Below are 16,399 nucleotides of genomic sequence, written 5' to 3' on the forward strand. Positions count from 1 at the left end.
ACCGGGACGGGGGCAGCCTGCCCCGGGCCAGCCCCCACCGTACTCCCCCGCCTGAGGGGCGAGCGCGGCCCCGACCGCGGGGTGAGCGGCTGCGGGCGCCCCCTGCGGGCGAGGCGCCCCGGGGAAGGCGGCCCGAGCTGGGAACCTCGTCCCCGCCCCCGCTCCGCCAGCAACCGCGGCCCCGCGGCAGCTGCAACCCCGCCGGCTCCGTAGCGCCCGGAAACGGCGGCACCGACGCGGAGCCGTGGCTGCTCCCGCGCAGACATGAGCGAGCGCGGGGCCGCGGCGGAGGCGCCGGGCTGGCTGGCGGGCAGCGGTAAGGGCGCGGGGGGGCAGGTGTCGAGCGGGGCGCAGGCGGGGAGGGGGCACCCACCGGCGGGCTACGGCCGGTCGGGGCGGGGAGCGGCGCTGCCCGCGCCTTCGCCTCCCTCCCTCAGCGCCGCGGGGTCCCGGGGGCGGCCGGGCGGGCGCGGTGTCGTGGCGAGCCCCGCTCCGCAGCCGCCGTGCTTCCCCCCTCGCAGAGCTCTCCCGTCCTGAGGAGCCGCGCGGGGCCGCACCTGCGGGCTTCCTGCAGCAGCTGCCCAGCTACCAGTCGGCGCTGAGGCGGCGCGTCCCCGCCGCGGGCACCCAGGAGCGGCGGGCGGCGCCGCGGGGCTCGGGGCGGCTCGGCAGCGCTGAAGCTCGGGGGCTGGAGCCGGAGGGAGACGAGCTGCCCGCCCGCCCCGCGAGGGAGTACCCCCTGAGCATCGCGGAGAAGCGGAAATTAAGGTTAATCTTTGCACTTTTTCTTTCCTTTCTTTTTTTTTTTTTTTTTGTTTTTTCTTCAGTTCCCTTTCCCTATGCACTGCACAGGCTGAAGCGGGATGGGGTTCGTCTCCTTCACCCTGTGGCATGTGGCTTTGGCCGGGAGTTGCCCAGGTGCCGGTGCCGAACGCGGCGGGCTCCCAGCGCGGGCCTGCCCGCTCCCGCCGGGCCCTGGGGGGGGGGGGCGCCGCCCGGGGGGGGAATAGGTTGAACAGGAGGAAATGAGTCAAAACGGAATTACCTGCAGCAGCCAAACACGTTTCTCACTGCCTTCCTAACTTCCTTCTTTTTTTTTTTTTTTGTTTGTTGGCCTCATTTCGTGCTTTCCAGGGTCACTGTGGGTTATCACATCAGACCCCTTCCTGCTGTGCCAGTGCTGCTCTTGTGCCTTATCAGCAGGTCTCACAAAATACGCTGTGCTCGCTCGGGTGCGGCTCAGTACAGGTGAAGGGAAGCTTTCCAGGATGAGTTCTTATTTTTCCCGTATCCCTTCTAAAATTGCTCTTTGCAGTGAGCTGCACCCGGTTCCTGCCCCTCCGGTGGTAGCCCCCAGGAGGGAGGGGGTGCCTCGCTCACCCTGCCTTCATTCCCCTACTTGCTCTCGCATCCCTTACTGCTAGGCTGAGAGCTCCTTTGAGGAGAGAGAGGTACAGCATGTACTTTTACATTGGCAGAGAACAGCCACACCTTTAAATCAGGTACTTTGTAGTTGTGGTTAGGAACCAGGAGAGAGGTGAAAGTACGATTAATGTCTGGTGCTCCACAGAGAACAGGCTTGCAGGGGCGTGGGAACAGGTCACAGCCTGACCTCACCGTTAAGTTTAACCCTACAGCCTCTACGCAAGGAACAGCAGAAGATCCAGGTCATCATAAAGGAAAGTGCTCGATACGTTGAATTTTTATTTGAAGTTGGTTATCTAAAGCTCAGTCCTTCAAGAGAAAAGAACTGCAGTCCTGTGGCCATTGTGCCTGTCAGGAGCAGAGTTGGGATGTCCCAAGCTTGTTTACACGTTTCAGCACCGAGAGATTCTGGTGGGGCTTCTTGGCATTTCTACTCGTCAGTAATCTGTGCGTATTGTGCAGCAGCTGCCAGCACAAAATGCTTGACACAAATGTCCTGGAAGCTGAACACTCAACTTCTGTAACACAGATGAATATGCAGCCCACGCCTCTACTTAAAACGCAGACCAAACACAGGCCAAATAGTTCTCCAAAGTGTCTGGTTTAAAACACCTACATGCTGCAGCCTGTAGTTTTCAACAGAATGAACTCTTTTGAGAGTAGCTGTATTTAGACTTACAGATGAGGTCATTGCAGCCTGTTTGATTGTTGCAAATAGGGTTGTTGCATGTAGCCAAAATGCTTATTTTACTTTCAGCTGAGAAGGATATGGAAATTTTGTCAACATACAGCACACACGGTAATGGCATGGTGTAGTGGTGAGTTGGTTATGCACTTGAGTAGGATTGTGTACAAAGCCCTTTAAATTTAAACCTTTGTCTTCTATTCTAGCATGGTGTCCTCATGGGTGCTTAGCTGCTGCTCTTCCTCAGTGGCAGCAGAGGCTGGAACAGCATTTGCTGCATACAAGTCAATCTTGGGAAGTTTTGTCTTTTTTTTTTTAAGGTTTCTTAAAAAATGAAATGCAAACTCTGAGCAACTCAGAAGTCTCCTTGATGCTGTTGCTGACCATGCAGCAGTTGTTAAAATTGCAAATATATGCATGTAGTATGAAAACCTGTGAGAAGTGATTAAAAATTGTAGACAGTTTGTGGTACATCCTTAGTATCTGTTGGCAGCTTGTTATTAGAACAGTACACCCCCACACATGGTGGCAGAAAGATACTTTATCAAATTCATTGAGTTGGCGCTTTCCAGCCAATTTTTCAAAATGATATAAAACCTGAGTAATTAGAAATGAATAACATTAGGTTTCTATTGCATACTGGAATGTGATATAAAAGTTGAAGTTACAAAAATATAAATTAAATATTTATGCCTCTTTATAGTGTGATATTTTTTTCTTGCCTTTTTCCCACAACATATTTTGACATTTCATTCTGATTTTGAGGTCTGTGAATTTTCTACAAAAAAAAAAGAGTAACTTTCTATTTTGAACAGCTGAATTTATAACATCAAAAGAGGAAAGCTAAATATTTTAGAGACATCTTTTAAGAGCCTCTTGGTAAAGGTGCTCTGGTCAGAAGTTTTGAGGAAGGAATCTTGTCTTCCAGCCATTTGTAAGTATGAAATCATTAGTGGCGACTCCCCCGAGATCTCACTGGAAATACGTTTCTCTGTTGTGCTATTGTTAATTGGATGGGGTTTTTTTCTCCAAGAGAGGTAGGTGTTTTCTGTGAGAGGGCTTGCTAAATTTGAATTAACTTGATGTCACATTTGACAGAAGGAACAGATGGGGACAGCTAGTGTATGTTACTCCAATTTTTAGCTCTATGCTATCCCTTTGAAGGCTGCAGCCAGGCTCCATTGTGCTAGGCCTTATTGCATGTAGTGAAAAACTATTTTGTGTGCTTTTCTTGTAACCGTATTTCTTGATTCTTAGGGACTGCCAGCAGGCTGATATAAAATACGTGTCTGGATGGAACAAGTGGAAAAGAACTAGCAGTAAATCATTGAAAAAAGTTCTCAATGAAGTCAAGGAGTTGTCGTCTTACCTGGAGCTTTGGCGACATGATATTCACAGCATAGAAGGTATTTATTGCCTGGTGTTGATTTCTCCTCTTTAAAGTTGCTTCTGCTATTAATAGTTTTAGATGTGTGAGCACAGTTTCAGATGTAACTGCATATGTTTAAGAAGTTACCTGCTTCTCTTACTGTTGTTGATGCGAAATCCATGATGCGGTAGAACAAAATATATTTGAGGAAATTAATAAAAAATCGTATTTTCAGTTATATTGCTAAAAGCCTGCGGTACTTAAAAATAGCTTTAGTAATGTTTCTTCAGGTAACTCAATGTAACTGAAATGATAATCTGCTCATTATGAATTTTTAATGATTTCATTGTCTTAATTATTGGCACATGTTTCTTTTATTCCCAGGGAAATTTGGTACTGGCATCCAGTCCTACTTCTCCTTCCTGCGTTTTCTGGTCCTGCTGAATTTTATAATTTTTATCCTGATGTTCAGTTTTGTTACCCTTCCCAGCGTCATTTCTAAATATGGAATATTCAACAGTAGCTTTGCTAAAATTCCTCCAAAGAACATAGGTAAACATCTTTGTGTACTGCTGTTTGTATGATTTCACCCTTTCCATTAGCTTCTCCTCCACCTCCCAGGACAAAGAAATGCATTTTAAATAAGAACTCACCATGTTTGAATTAACTGGATCTTGCATTTTAATGGGCATTACCATTTGAGTGGCTTTTCCTGCCTTTCTTTTGACAGAGCCTCACTGCACAGTTTATAAACCTAGTGGTAATAAGGGACTTGTTTACTTCTATACTTACCTCAAAGATTTGCTCAGTGGCACTGTAAGTAATTAGATGATATTTTTTTTTTTTAGTTATTATATTTGTGTCTCGCATAACGTGTAAAATGTGAAAACATTTTACTTGGGGAATGCAGCTTTGATAATTTTGAAAAATGATAAGGCATATGCATCAATGGGGTAGAATTAGCCTTTATCTATGAGAAGAGTTTTCTTACCGAGTGTCCCCAAGGCCTGGTTGGCCACATGCTGCAGCCTGCGCCTCTCCTCCCCAGCTGCTGAATGTTACATATTCTGGAGCACACTGCTGCTTGTGCACTCTGTGTAGAGTCTCAGTGGCCTTGTCACAGAGCTCTTTTATTCGAGAGGGGAGGGATTTTAAGCACATAGTGTCTGCATTATAGTTTGGTAGAGGCAGTAGCAGTATTTAGAAGCTACAGACTGTTGTAGCTTGCTGGGAGGCCCGATAGTAATTTTAAATTTACAAAATGATTGCTTAATACCCAGTTGGATTTAACTGGGCAGTTGCTAGTACTGTTACAAATTCTATTTAAACTTTGTGTTTTCTCAGGGATTCCTTGAAGCGACAACTTTGTTTTATGGCTATTACACAATAGATGCTGCATGGCTCAGTATCCTGAGGTACAACTTGCCACTAGCATATCTGCTGGCTACGTTTGCCTACCTTGCATTAAGTCTCCTCTGGATAATAAAAAGGTAAAGATGTTGGTGTGATTTATTTACTGCAAAGTTTACATTGGATTCTTCCTTGTAGGAAATCTGCTGCGTTCTAGAACTTTTTTATATGGAAATGGGAAACCTTTTGCTTGAGGATGCAGCGCCACAGTAGCCTTTGTCTGTGTTTGGGAAACTAACCCAGGAAAAAAAATAAAAATAAATAAATCTAAAGTTATTTTTTCATACGTATGCATATATATAAATAAAAGACCATCAACTATATGTTGTTGTTGGAGGATTTTCTTTTGGGTTTGGGTTTTTCTTTAATCATCTCAGGTTTCTGAGCTGGCTTTTTGCGGTGTCAGAGAAGCGCTGGGTGAGGTGAGAAGGTATGACTGTAGCTAAGCAGGGAGGGAAGTAACCTGTGTCAGTCATGGCTTTGGCTGACTTTGGTTGCTGCAGAACTTCACACTGAAAGCTTCCTAGAGACTCGCTAATGTAAAGCGAATGTGGCTGTCTGGTCATGGGGGGTGGGATGTCGTTTAGTCTTTGATGAGCCAGGTCACTTGAGGTGTGGTTTCTTTTTCTGTGGATAAAATGCATGTTTTGATGAATGAAGTAAAGTTGCATTTTTCTCTCTAGGTCTGTGGAAGGCTTTAAGCAGAACTTGGTGCATGATGAAGACCAATTTCAGAGTTACTGTAACAAAGTTTTTGCAGGCTGGGACTTCTGCATTACGGATCCAAATGCAGCACAGCTAAAACATCGCAGCTTGCAATATGAGCTCCAAGTGAGTAACTTTCATTTTGCTACGGTTACGGTTCCAAATAGCTTAGATGGCTAAAAAAGAGAGGTGTATAATTTTGCAGATAATGGAATAAGAAGGATTGAAGTATTTTATATTGGGAGCAGGGCAACCCACATCCTCTTGCATGCTTTGTGGCTAGTTAGAATTGTGGTGCAACGTGAGAAGGATTGGCACTGAGGTTGACAGCCCTTCCCCCATGGGCCTGTTAGCTTGTTGCTTATCTGCCTCTTCCTTACGCTCCAGTCCCGCTTCCTGTGTTAGTTTCTACATAATCCAACAGGAAAAGCTATCTCAGCTGTGGGCAAACCCCTTGTACTGTCAGGAATAGTTTGAGTATTCTGGGTTACAAGTCTGCAGTGTGGTAGGCAGTAGTTTGGGGGAGGGGTAAAATTTGGATGGTACTCTCTTCATACAACTTGAGAGCACTGTTGCAGTAAGAAGATACTGGAAGTTTTTCCTAGGTGTCTTTGACACATACGCACATACAAATGTTGATGCAGCTAGTGGATTTCTTGCATCGTAAAGCTCTCTGAAAAGAGCCTGAAAGGCTTTTCTGTTGAAACCAGTACCTTCTCTTTGCTCTCTGCACACTGGAAGCAGAGATTTGTGTAGTGATACGATTACCTTTGAAAAGATACTTCCACTTCAAACCACAAAGCAGTAATTTCAGATTTAATAAATTACAGTGAGCTGCTTGCTGCTCAAGTTCATGGTCATCTTGTTTCATCATATAAGCAGAAACTCCTTAACTTACCGCACTTTTACCTCTAGAACTCACACCTTAGCAGAACTCGCCCCTTAATATTACTATTTGATGGAAATAAGTCCTCAGAAAATACCTGGGTAATCTGTGGGTTTGCCCAGGTTAAATTGCCTTCACAGGCAATATTGTATTTCAGCTAAGGTGAAATCCATCACGTTCACATGACAAGCTGCTCAAGACTTTGCTTCTTGCTGTTGTGCCATCTTCCAGTTTTTCTTCACAAAGAGTAGGAGAACGAAGTTCGAGCCATAGCGGTGAGGGGTGAGGACGGGTTATTCACCTGCAGAAATAATGAGATGAGTGAGCTCATTTACCTGATTCAGAGTTTAGTACCAAGCTATCCGAGATAAGTCTCACGATAAAAAAGCAGTTATCTTTTTGTCCTCAAGGAGATAGGTTGCTGATACAGTGGAGATAAGAGGATTATGAGACACTTGTCTGGCTGCAGGGTGCTCAGCCTGAGGAGACTGAGCACACAGGGTCTGGACCTGTTTGTGTCAATGAAGAGGCACTCACAGTTCAGTGTGCTTGGGCAGGTGGTGGAGTGACCCTCCTAGAACAGGCTATGGATTTACACATTCCAGAGGTAGAAAACATGTTCCCCCATGTTTTATGCTGTACCAGAAAGCTACACATCCTTTTTCTTTTGTTTGTAGACAGACTTGGAGGAAGAAAGACTGAAGCAAAAAATAGCTGACAGGACAATGAAAGAAAAGCTACGCATCTACTCTCTGAGAATATTTATAAACATAATTGTCATTGCAGTTTTATCAGGATGTTTTTACTCTATTTATAGAGCAACTGTCTTCTCTCAAGAAAACTCCAATGTAAGTATTAGATATGACATTAAGGCAGATTAAAGCGAGGCTGGTGATTACAGCAAGAGGAAATATTGTGAAAGAGTCACGTATCTTAATATAGCACCTTTCATGCAAGGGATCTGCAAACACTTTCTACAGGCATAGAATTTTTTTAGGAGGGAGTGAGAAAGGTCAAGAACCATGTGCAAAAACTCCCCAGCGATGTCTCCCTTTGGTGTGGAGGCTTCAGTGTCGTGTGCCTTGGAGCTAATGCAGTTGTCCAGAAAAGGAGCCCTCACTGTCCTTCCCCTGTAACTGTTCTCACCTCACTGTGATCTGCTAGTACAAGCACTTTTGTGTCTGTGTAGTGAACTGGTGGACGGAACAGATCTGGTTAAAACAAACTTCATCATGTTCAGTTTCTTGGTCTGGTTCACTGCTCAAGTGCAAAAATGAACAGCAGGGGAGTAAAGATTAGGATCTATATTGTGGCTTGAGTTGCAGTGGTGTGGGGAAACAGGAAGGCTGTGAACATGGAGTGCTTTGCAGAAGAAAAGTTTTTTGCATCAATAGTGGCAAGATTCAGGTTGAGGGGGGTTATTCATTCCTGGCAGGACAAGCAGATGGAAAGAGCGATTCAGAAGCATAACAAGAGCAGATAATAGTTTCAACAGTTTTGCAACAGTAATTGACTTCTCTGTAGGACCCCAGGATTGAATTAGCCTGATACGAATGGGGATCACACTTTTTCTGTCCCCTCTGTTTACCATTTGATGTGATGGGCTCTGGCTGTGCATGGGGAAAGCTGTGCTCATGGTGGACCTAACTTCTGTAACCTGACAGGATTGCAGAGAGAGAAGCAGGAAATGGGGACTAAGAGGCATGTCAGAGGTATTGTTTGAGGGCAGAGAAAGAAGATGGCACAACACTGAACAACTTGAAAAACAGCTTCACTTACTGTGGGCTTTATGTATAAAGTTTGATATCCTGACCTTGCCTAAATGAGTAGGTAGAGGAGCTTGTTAAGATGGTAGGAAAGTAGGGGAGCTGCTTGGCACCAGTGAGAATAATTTGAAAAGTCTGCACTTTGACGTAGGTGTAGAAGCTGGTAGCCTTAGTGCTGGGTTAGACAACATAGTCAGACACAAGCCTTGGTGAGATGAACCTCTTCAAATGGAAGCTTTGGGGAAGCACAGAAATACTCATACCTGCAAGTGAAGGGAGTTACTGGTGAAGGGAGCAGGAGAAAGCAAGGGTGTGTAGCAGCAAACTGCAGAGGTAGGCAGCAGTGGTCAGGCCTGTAGTTCCAAATATAGGCAGAGAATGAAGACAGGGTAAAAGATGCTACCTGAATCCTGGGCAAGAGAAGCTAGTGAGTAGCTGGAGAGAGCGTGATGGCAGGGAAGTGTGTTTTTTTTATTGTCTTTCTCTCATCTCTTCTTGTACAGGACATCAACAACATGAACTTCCAAGCTAATCTCTTAGTGCAGTATTTGCCTTCCATGGTGATCACATTGGCCAACTTCATTGCTCCCCAGATCTTCTCATTTCTGATCAGATTTGAAGATTATTCACCAGCTTTTGAAATCAGGCTGACACTCATGAGGTAAAGACATTTTTATTGGATGTTTCAACAGCTTGTTCTTGGCAGGTTATAAGTATTGTAAACGTTGAAATATCAAGGAGCAGAGAGGTTGGACTCTGCACTGGAGGATCTTGGGCACTGGAAGGCAAGCAGGCGTTGTTTGACTTGTTTAGTTGGAAATTTTAATTTTAAATCTGGAAGCAATTCCCTGTTTTGAAGACAGTACAGAGCAGTCATTTCAGCGTCCAGGTGTTTCTCTCGGTCCCATTTAGCTGTGTGATCTGGACATCTTCAACAACCTGAATAGTTAGTAGAGAAGTTGTGGCTGCAGAGCTGTGGGTTCATACCACTTTGCATGCAGCAGTTCCTTGAATGAGCAAATGTGTGTGTACAGCAGTGACTGAAGCATGACATAGCTCAAGGGAGAAGTTAAAATTTTGGGGCTAAAAGATACTTCAGTGTGAGAGCATGAACAACGGGTGCTTGGCACCTTAAAGCAGTAAGATCTGGGTTGAAGCATCTGAACTTTGCAAGCCCCTGTGCTTTGTATTTTCAATTTGGCTTACTGACTCTGGAGGCCTGAAGCCACATGAGAGGGAGATGCTGCACACAGTGTTGTCATCTGGCCTCTCGAACTGTACTTGGGAGAATCGCAGCCGGTTGCAGCATGAAGATCTGCAATTGAAATGACTGATCTGGGAACCATACTGAGAAAAGAAACAAGCAGGGAAGGTGAAAAGCAATTTAACTTACTACTATGGAAAGAAATGTGTTTATTATTTAGCTGGCTGTTCCATTAAAGCTCTGTACATCCCTTTTGTGTTTCAAGCCTTCCTGGGACTCCTGTGCAAGGTGAGCCAGGTGTTAGAACAGCTCTTTTTTGGCTGGTTTGGGATTGGGTTTTGCCTTTCTTCCAGGTGTGTCTTTGTGCGGTTGGCCAATATCGGTGTTCTCTTGTTCTCGCTGTGGAGTCACATCTCCTACTGTGCCACTGATGAGTGTAAGGCCTGTGGATACAATTACGAACTTTATCCTGTAAGCAGATTTATCTTGGTCTTTAATCACCTGAACATGTGAATAGAGATCTGTTTTCCATGAGACTTGCTTGTCTAGAGATATTCGGAATCAGACCTGGGGTTGCTGTTCATGTTATACCTGGTGCTGATTCTTTCTGCTCAGTGCAAACCAGTGCAGTTCTTCTGTATATCTTTTGTTTGTCTAAAACTAATTAGAATTGGTCCAGTGGCAGATTATTTTTTAGCATAGACTTTCTGACTACCATGACGCTTTTTTGAGGTAGCTCTGTTTTGGAGACAATTGTGTTACTGCCTTTTGCTCCAGTAAGATAAATGGCCTTTCCTCAAAAAAAAACCCACAACCAACCAACCAACCGAACCCCAACAAAACAAACAAACAAAAAGCTTGGTGTAGAAGCTCTGAAACACTTAAATAATTTCGAAATGGGAGTTAATACAATTTGAACTTTATGGTGTTCACTGACTGGGACATTTGTTGCTTTAGTGGTTGATAGATTTATTTTTCACTTATTTAGACTCCCATTTTTGTTTTCCCTGGCTTGTTTTTGTAGTGCTGGGAATCTGAAGTTGGGCAAGAAATGTATAAACTGATGATATTTGATTTTATGATAATTCTTGCTATGACCCTGTTTGTGGACTTCCCTAGAAAGTAAGTATCTCTGCTTTTTAAGCATAGTTTTGCAAATGGTGTATGAAACGCATTTTATTTTTTTGTTATTAATTCCCTATATTTCTAGTTTTTCTAGATTACCAGATTTCTAGATTCTATTTTCTAGATTACCAGTTTTAAAGTAAAATGCAAACATATTTCTGGTGGTTTGAGTACTTTGCTATTCAGATGGCTGTGTAGTTTTTGATAGTTGAGTCTTTAGTTCTTCAGATATTTTTCTGTTACGTTGCTTAATGATTAAATGCTAAATATCTGTGTGTTCCAAATGCATTAGAATTCAGCTAAGCTCTATAACTTTAATCTAGAACTAATTGTGTTCTTTGGTTTTAGGTTGTTAGTTACTCATTGCTCTTGCAAGCCAGTTCAGTGGTGTGGATTGCCAGAATTTGGAATTCCTGACAATGTCCTGGAAATCATTTATGGGCAGACTATCTGCTGGATTGGAACCTTCTTTTCACCACTTCTCCCTGCAATAGCGACTATAAAATACTTCATCATATTTTACATTAAAAAGGTAATGAGGAGGTGTGGTAAACAAAATCGAACATGTTTCTGTGGCTTTTGTAATATAGGTATGCAGTTGATTTAAACCAAACAAAAACCCCTAAAAACACCCCAGAATGCAGTGTACTGGAAATATAGGCAGTGGCATTCCATTTTCTGTAGGTTTCTTGGGTTTAGGAGAAGGTGGAATTTTGCTTTGAAATCAAGCAAACCAACATTTTAATAACTACCTCTTCAATTACTTGTCAGGGTTTTTTTTAATAAAACCTTTTTATGTAATAAAGCTAGTTTATATCACTTTTCTGCAATGATCTGTTTACTAGCAACACAGCTTAGAACTTTGACAAAATTTTGCCAAGCTGCTAAAAATTTGGAAGCAAAATGGAAAATACAAGCTGGGTTGGATGTTCAGGATGTAGTTTCTGCATATATGAAGCTTTGCTCTGTGACCACACAGCTACTTCTGTGCATCAAATCCTTACTGATGTTTTAGTTCTTACAAGAGGGGGTGTACCCAGTGAAGATGTGGCAGAACAAAGCTGAAGGCTTTGTGATATGGATTGTATACCAAATGATTGTGCCAGTTGACTCTGTGCAAGTGTATGAGGCCCTCTGGATCAAATTCTTACTCAAAATAGGAGACATTGACTTATACCAGAATGTAAAGTGTTCTTGCCTTAGCTCTTTTTTGAGTCCATGTATGTCAAAGGAGTGTTGGTTAGGTGGTAGCTGTCAGCATATTTGAGAATGGAATACTGAGTTGGTGGAGAAAGTGTACTTGGACATATGTATACAGATGTCCTCATAACAGTCTTGCTTGTTTTCCCTCTTCAGATCAGTTTGATACACACACGTAAACCTGCAGCTAAGCCTATCAGAGCATCAAGTTCCAATTTTTTCTTCTTGGTGGTGCTGTTGATTGGGCTCCTCTTGGCTTTTATTCCTTTGGGAATCAGCATAGCATAGTAAGTGACAATTTAATTTCTATGAAGTTGACATCTGTTCTAAGTTGTCAGTTCCCTAAAAACAGGCACGCTATTTTGGAATGATAAATTGGAATAAAATATACAGTGTATAATAAATAAAATTATAACTTGTTTATAAGAACTAAGAATTACAGTTTTTAAGACAAAGGACACTTAGCCCATCAGCAAAATGGTGCTGAACTTGCACTGGATTATGTTGTCTTTACATTTTGGTGTAGCATCTCCTTTCTGTTCTGCTTCTTTGACAGTATCCCCTCCTCCAAAGCATGTGGGCCATTCAGGAGTTTTAACACTTCATGGGCAGTTGTTCCAGATACAGTGCTTGGGTTTCCAACAGGTCTGCAGCAGATCCTTTATGGCATAGCATCAGAAGCCTTTGCAGTGCCTTTTTTTCTGGTCGTTTGGTGAGTACTGTGGAGACCTGGTTCAGTCATGCAGCTGCGTAGTTCATTTCCTTCCTTACTGAGCTGACACCAAACAACTATTAGACCAGATCTTCCACCTGCAGTCAAAAGCATCAAAGCCCATATGAATCCTGAGCTCTCATGTCTTTGCTCATGTTGTCACACTCATTAGCTTTAATTCTGTTTCCTCTTGCATGTCCCATATCCCACACTTGTCCTTCTCAAAAGTCAACTGTGCATCATTCTGCAAATTAGCATTTTAAGCCATGTCATCACAAATCCTATCCACAAACCTTTAAAAAAACAGAAACAGCATCAGAGTCCTCAAAACAGTCAATTCTGTATGATAAAATTCAATGTAGGATCACAGGGTTTTTTTTTTAAGATTGACAGTCACCTGCAAAGGTCATCTAATCTAACCCTCCTGTTGAAAACAGGGTCCTGAGCAGGTGCTCAGGAGCTGTGTCCCGTTAGGTTTCAAATATCTGAAGATGGAGACTCCTCTCAGAGAACCTCTCTGGGCAGCCTGTTCCAGTCTTTGGCCACTCCTGCAGTAAAAATTTGGGGTTTTTTTTAATGTTTAAATGGATTCTTTTGCATTTGGGTTTAACCTGCCTGTTTTCAGATCTTGGGGCTTTGTTACATGATCCTTTCTACAACTTCTACACTTGAGAAACTATGCAGTTTATTTCAGAGTCCACCCAGCCTTGTCTTCCATAACACATTTATGTGTTCTGAACTGAGCCTGTTATTGCATACATGGGAAATGACAAGTCCTCTTTTTGGTTGGTTTTTTTTTCTTTTTTTATTTTATCATAAAGCCTGTGTAAGAGGTGGAGGATGACTTGCACTGCTACCCTACTACTAATTATTTGGACAAGAAAACACATTATTTGTATAGGCATTTGTGCCATTCTAGTTCTTGCTACTGCTCTTCATCATTTAATGTGTTGTGGATAATCAGGGTCACAGATTACATCTAGAATATGCACTGTAAGGAATGGCTGCAATACTGATGTGTGGCTGTTTACCATAGTGAGAAATCCCAGTGGGAGCAAAGAGTTACTCCAGTGAAACCTCATTAAAGTAAATTTCTGAGGAGCAACCCCCCCATACACACACTTTTCCTGCAGGGCAGGAACTGACCAGAGAGAGAGAGAACACAACCTGTAATGTCTGAAAGTGGCCATACCTGTGTTTCTCCTAGTACTCTCCCTGCCTGCTGGCAGCACAGATAACCTCAGCAGATGCTTTTGAGCGGAGCTGTGCCCAGCCTACCCCAACTGTATGTTGAATTTTAAATTATTTTTTTTTTATTCCAGCAGCTTCTCATCTGAAGCAAATGCACAAACTGACAATTCCTCTAGCCTGTAACAACTTTTTCCTGACTAATCCTGTTTACACGACGCTAACAAGTAATGTTGGTTTGTTGTTTGCAGCCTCGTTATGTTCTATTTTATTGCCTTGGCTGGAGCACACAAGCGAGTGGTTGAGCAGCTGAGGGAGCAGCTGGTTATGGTAAGATGTAACCTGCTTTTCTGTGACCCTAAAATCGTATTTGTTGTGTCAGTAATCAGGCATACAGAGGAACAGCAGTTTTCATAGTCTTCTGGATACTTGGTGTTGCACAGGCAGTGAAGGATGTTTTACAGATTACACAAGAAAGATAACCAAAGCAGTATGGTCTGGTTGGTTTTCTTGGCTGTCACTTGCAGCTGCAGCAAGGTCTGGTTATATCAGGCAGCACACATGCCTGAGATACACCTCTGAGAAGTGGTTTCCCTATTCTTCATCTGTTGTCTTACTTAAATCCACCCATCTGCATGTTTTTTTTCTACCAAACGAGAACCTGAATCTCGTGCTTCCTGTCCCCTCCACCATCTTACACAATCCCCACCTCTGTTCCCTTCTCTGCTCTCACAAACGCGCACCAGCTCCCTACTCTTCCCTCCAGGCCCGTATTTCTGCCGCAGCGTGTCTGGTCTTGCTCCACAGTGCAGGTCCCAGCACTGCCTGCAGCAGGTACTCATAGTGGGGCAAGTCACTGGTCCTTTGGAGAACAATGCCGGTGCAGACATGCTTCTTTGTGGCCATCAGAAGCTCTGCCATGTTTGACAGCATTCATATCCTGTGGCCTGTCAGACTGCTCTAGTCAGAGCCTAGCTCACTAGTAAGACTTCTTACTTTCTTAGGAAATAGTCCATTTCTTGGTATGTTCTTCTTTTAGATGTGGCATTTAACAACCTGTCCTCAGAAAAAGACAGTGCTGGAGAGAGATTTTTGAAGAGTAAGGAATTTAGGAGCAAAAGCCTTACTGCTTTTCCAAGGGTCCCTAAATCAGTTAGGAATTCTGAAAATCCTTGTGTGCTTTTTATTTTTGTTTCCACTGTTTTTTATTCCACTGTTGTTAGGCTTCTAATACACAGAAGGTTTCAACCACACGTGGAAGCATGGTTTTAAGTTTTTAGGGGTGTGAGATGTTTTACTAGGCTCAATGCAGAACTCTTAGTATGTGATTTAACATGAGATAATCAAAGTCAAGTCTATTGTAAACTTAAAATTGTTCAGGCAGTTGAGAGTGTGCAGGAGCCACTAATTGGGGTACAATGTCGTGAGTGCACCTATTTATTTCTAATAAGAAGTGAGCTGTTCATAGAGAACTTGTACTACTTCTGTTCATCTAGAGCACACTTTTTATTGTGTCTTTCCAGGAGAGTCGTGACAAGCTGTTCCTGATCAGAAAGATAACGGAAGCTCAGAGGCATCTTTGAAAACCATGAAACCCAAGAAAAACCTGACTTCCTGAAACTCCCAGAACCACTAAATAAGAGCAGAAGCATCTGCAGCACCTAAAAACTGAGCAGCTGACCAGCACCCTGGCACTGTGGTCTGTGTGATGGACACTTATGGTCTTAGTCTAGATTATGCTAGTGAGCCTTAAAGTTTCTAAGACTGGAAATTTAGTTCATTTATACTGTGTTGGACCTGTCCCAGAAATTGTATGGTAGGACACATTATTGCTGCTACAATTTCAGGGTTGTTGGGGTTTAAGTCCCTATTTTTTTCAGGGGTTTGGGGTAAAATGTGATCAGAACTGAAACTTTTAAGAATTCTGCACTCTCTTACAATTGATGCTTTAAGACTCAGGAGCGAGGGGAAAGGTGTGGTTTCACATGTTCCCAACTCACTTATCTTTTAAAACCAAAGCAAGAAAGAGGCGTGGGTCAGTATTTTTAAATAGAAGATGAAAGCAGTTTTCTAAATATTTTTAGAGAGGAGACTTTCTTTATTTTGCTGTGAAATAGCAAGTGCAGTTGAACACTGGATAACTTCACAAAATGGTTCAGAGAAAACAAGCTGATAAAAGAGCTCTGAATAAACACTGGGAATAGGAAGAGGCCACCCATCAGGTCACCAAGCAGCACACGGCTGGCACAGGGAAAGCCATTGCTCTTGGGTGCCAGCCTCTCTGCTGTGAAGCAACCTTTTTTTTTTTTTTTAAATAATTATTTTTTAAAATGTGTTAGGGCATTATTACTTGTGTTTTATTCTTGTACAAACATCTTGACTACTGTTCTTTGTTCTAAAGTATGGATATTTAGAGTTAAGTTGCAGTTAGGAAATACAGCGTTCAGAAGTGTGTGTCAGGATCGTTCAAGTTGACGTTTCTTCTGGCCTGAGTGAACCGCTGGAGCCGTGGGGCTCGGAGCGCTGGTTGAGTAGACTGATAATTGTTTTCTTCATTCAAAGATTGTGCAAGAGGGTTTTCTGTACAGAGTCGTGTTTGTTACTTGAAATTTGCAGCAGTACGCTGTTAGTTAATACTTGAGAAACTGTTCTCTCTATGGAATGTTTTGGAATGTTTTCTGGCTTCGTTGTAAAGAAATCCACGCGCGGTCACCGATTCATTGT

The 16,399-nt window shown here is 43.1% G+C and overlaps 1 protein-coding gene and 1 long non-coding RNA gene across 3 annotated transcripts; one reads left to right on the plus strand and one right to left on the minus strand.

The window, feature by feature from the left end:
- The first annotated feature begins 127 nt into the window (after window positions 1-127).
- TMC7 (transmembrane channel like 7) lies at window positions 128-16,332 on the plus strand. Of its 2 annotated transcripts, XM_080386681.1 has the most exons (17): window positions 128-316; window positions 522-768; window positions 2,317-2,394; window positions 3,368-3,516; window positions 3,864-4,031; window positions 4,210-4,295; window positions 4,824-4,969; window positions 5,573-5,720; window positions 7,158-7,328; window positions 8,750-8,907; window positions 9,804-9,921; window positions 10,475-10,572; window positions 10,924-11,107; window positions 11,932-12,062; window positions 12,332-12,487; window positions 13,927-14,005; window positions 15,199-16,332. In XM_080386681.1, exons 1-17 carry the CDS (start codon window positions 265-267, stop codon window positions 15,256-15,258), a joined length of 2,229 nt encoding a protein of 742 aa, XP_080242807.1. In that variant the 5' UTR covers window positions 128-264; the 3' UTR covers window positions 15,259-16,332. The 2 variants fall into 2 exon arrangements, with proteins under 2 accessions (XP_080242807.1, XP_080242806.1); XM_080386680.1 differs by lacking the exon at window positions 2,317-2,394.
- Window positions 784-2,315, minus strand: LOC308063581. Its single transcript, XR_013927994.1, has 2 exons — window positions 1,901-2,315; window positions 784-1,870 (listed from the first exon to the last, which is right to left on the minus strand). It is a non-coding gene; the product is annotated as an uncharacterized lncRNA (long non-coding RNA).
- Window positions 16,333-16,399: the final 67 nt, after the last annotated feature.

This window comes from Falco punctatus (genome assembly GCF_963210335.1).
Source record: "Falco punctatus genome assembly, chromosome: 4".
NCBI lineage: Eukaryota > Metazoa > Chordata > Aves > Falconiformes > Falconidae > Falco > Falco punctatus.

Excerpts from the sequence above, each read along its gene's own strand:
- TMC7 (XM_080386681.1), top strand. The coding sequence starts at position 265 with ATGAGCGAGCGCGGGGCCGCGGCGGAGGCGCCGGGCTGGCTGGCGGGC. Across the intron at positions 317-521 it reads GGGCTGGCTGGCGGGCAGCG|AGCTCTCCCGTCCTGAGGAG; the intron begins GTAAGGGCGCGG and ends CCCCCCTCGCAG. Across the intron at positions 10,573-10,923 it reads TTTGTGGACTTCCCTAGAAA|GTTGTTAGTTACTCATTGCT; the intron begins GTAAGTATCTCT and ends CTTTGGTTTTAG.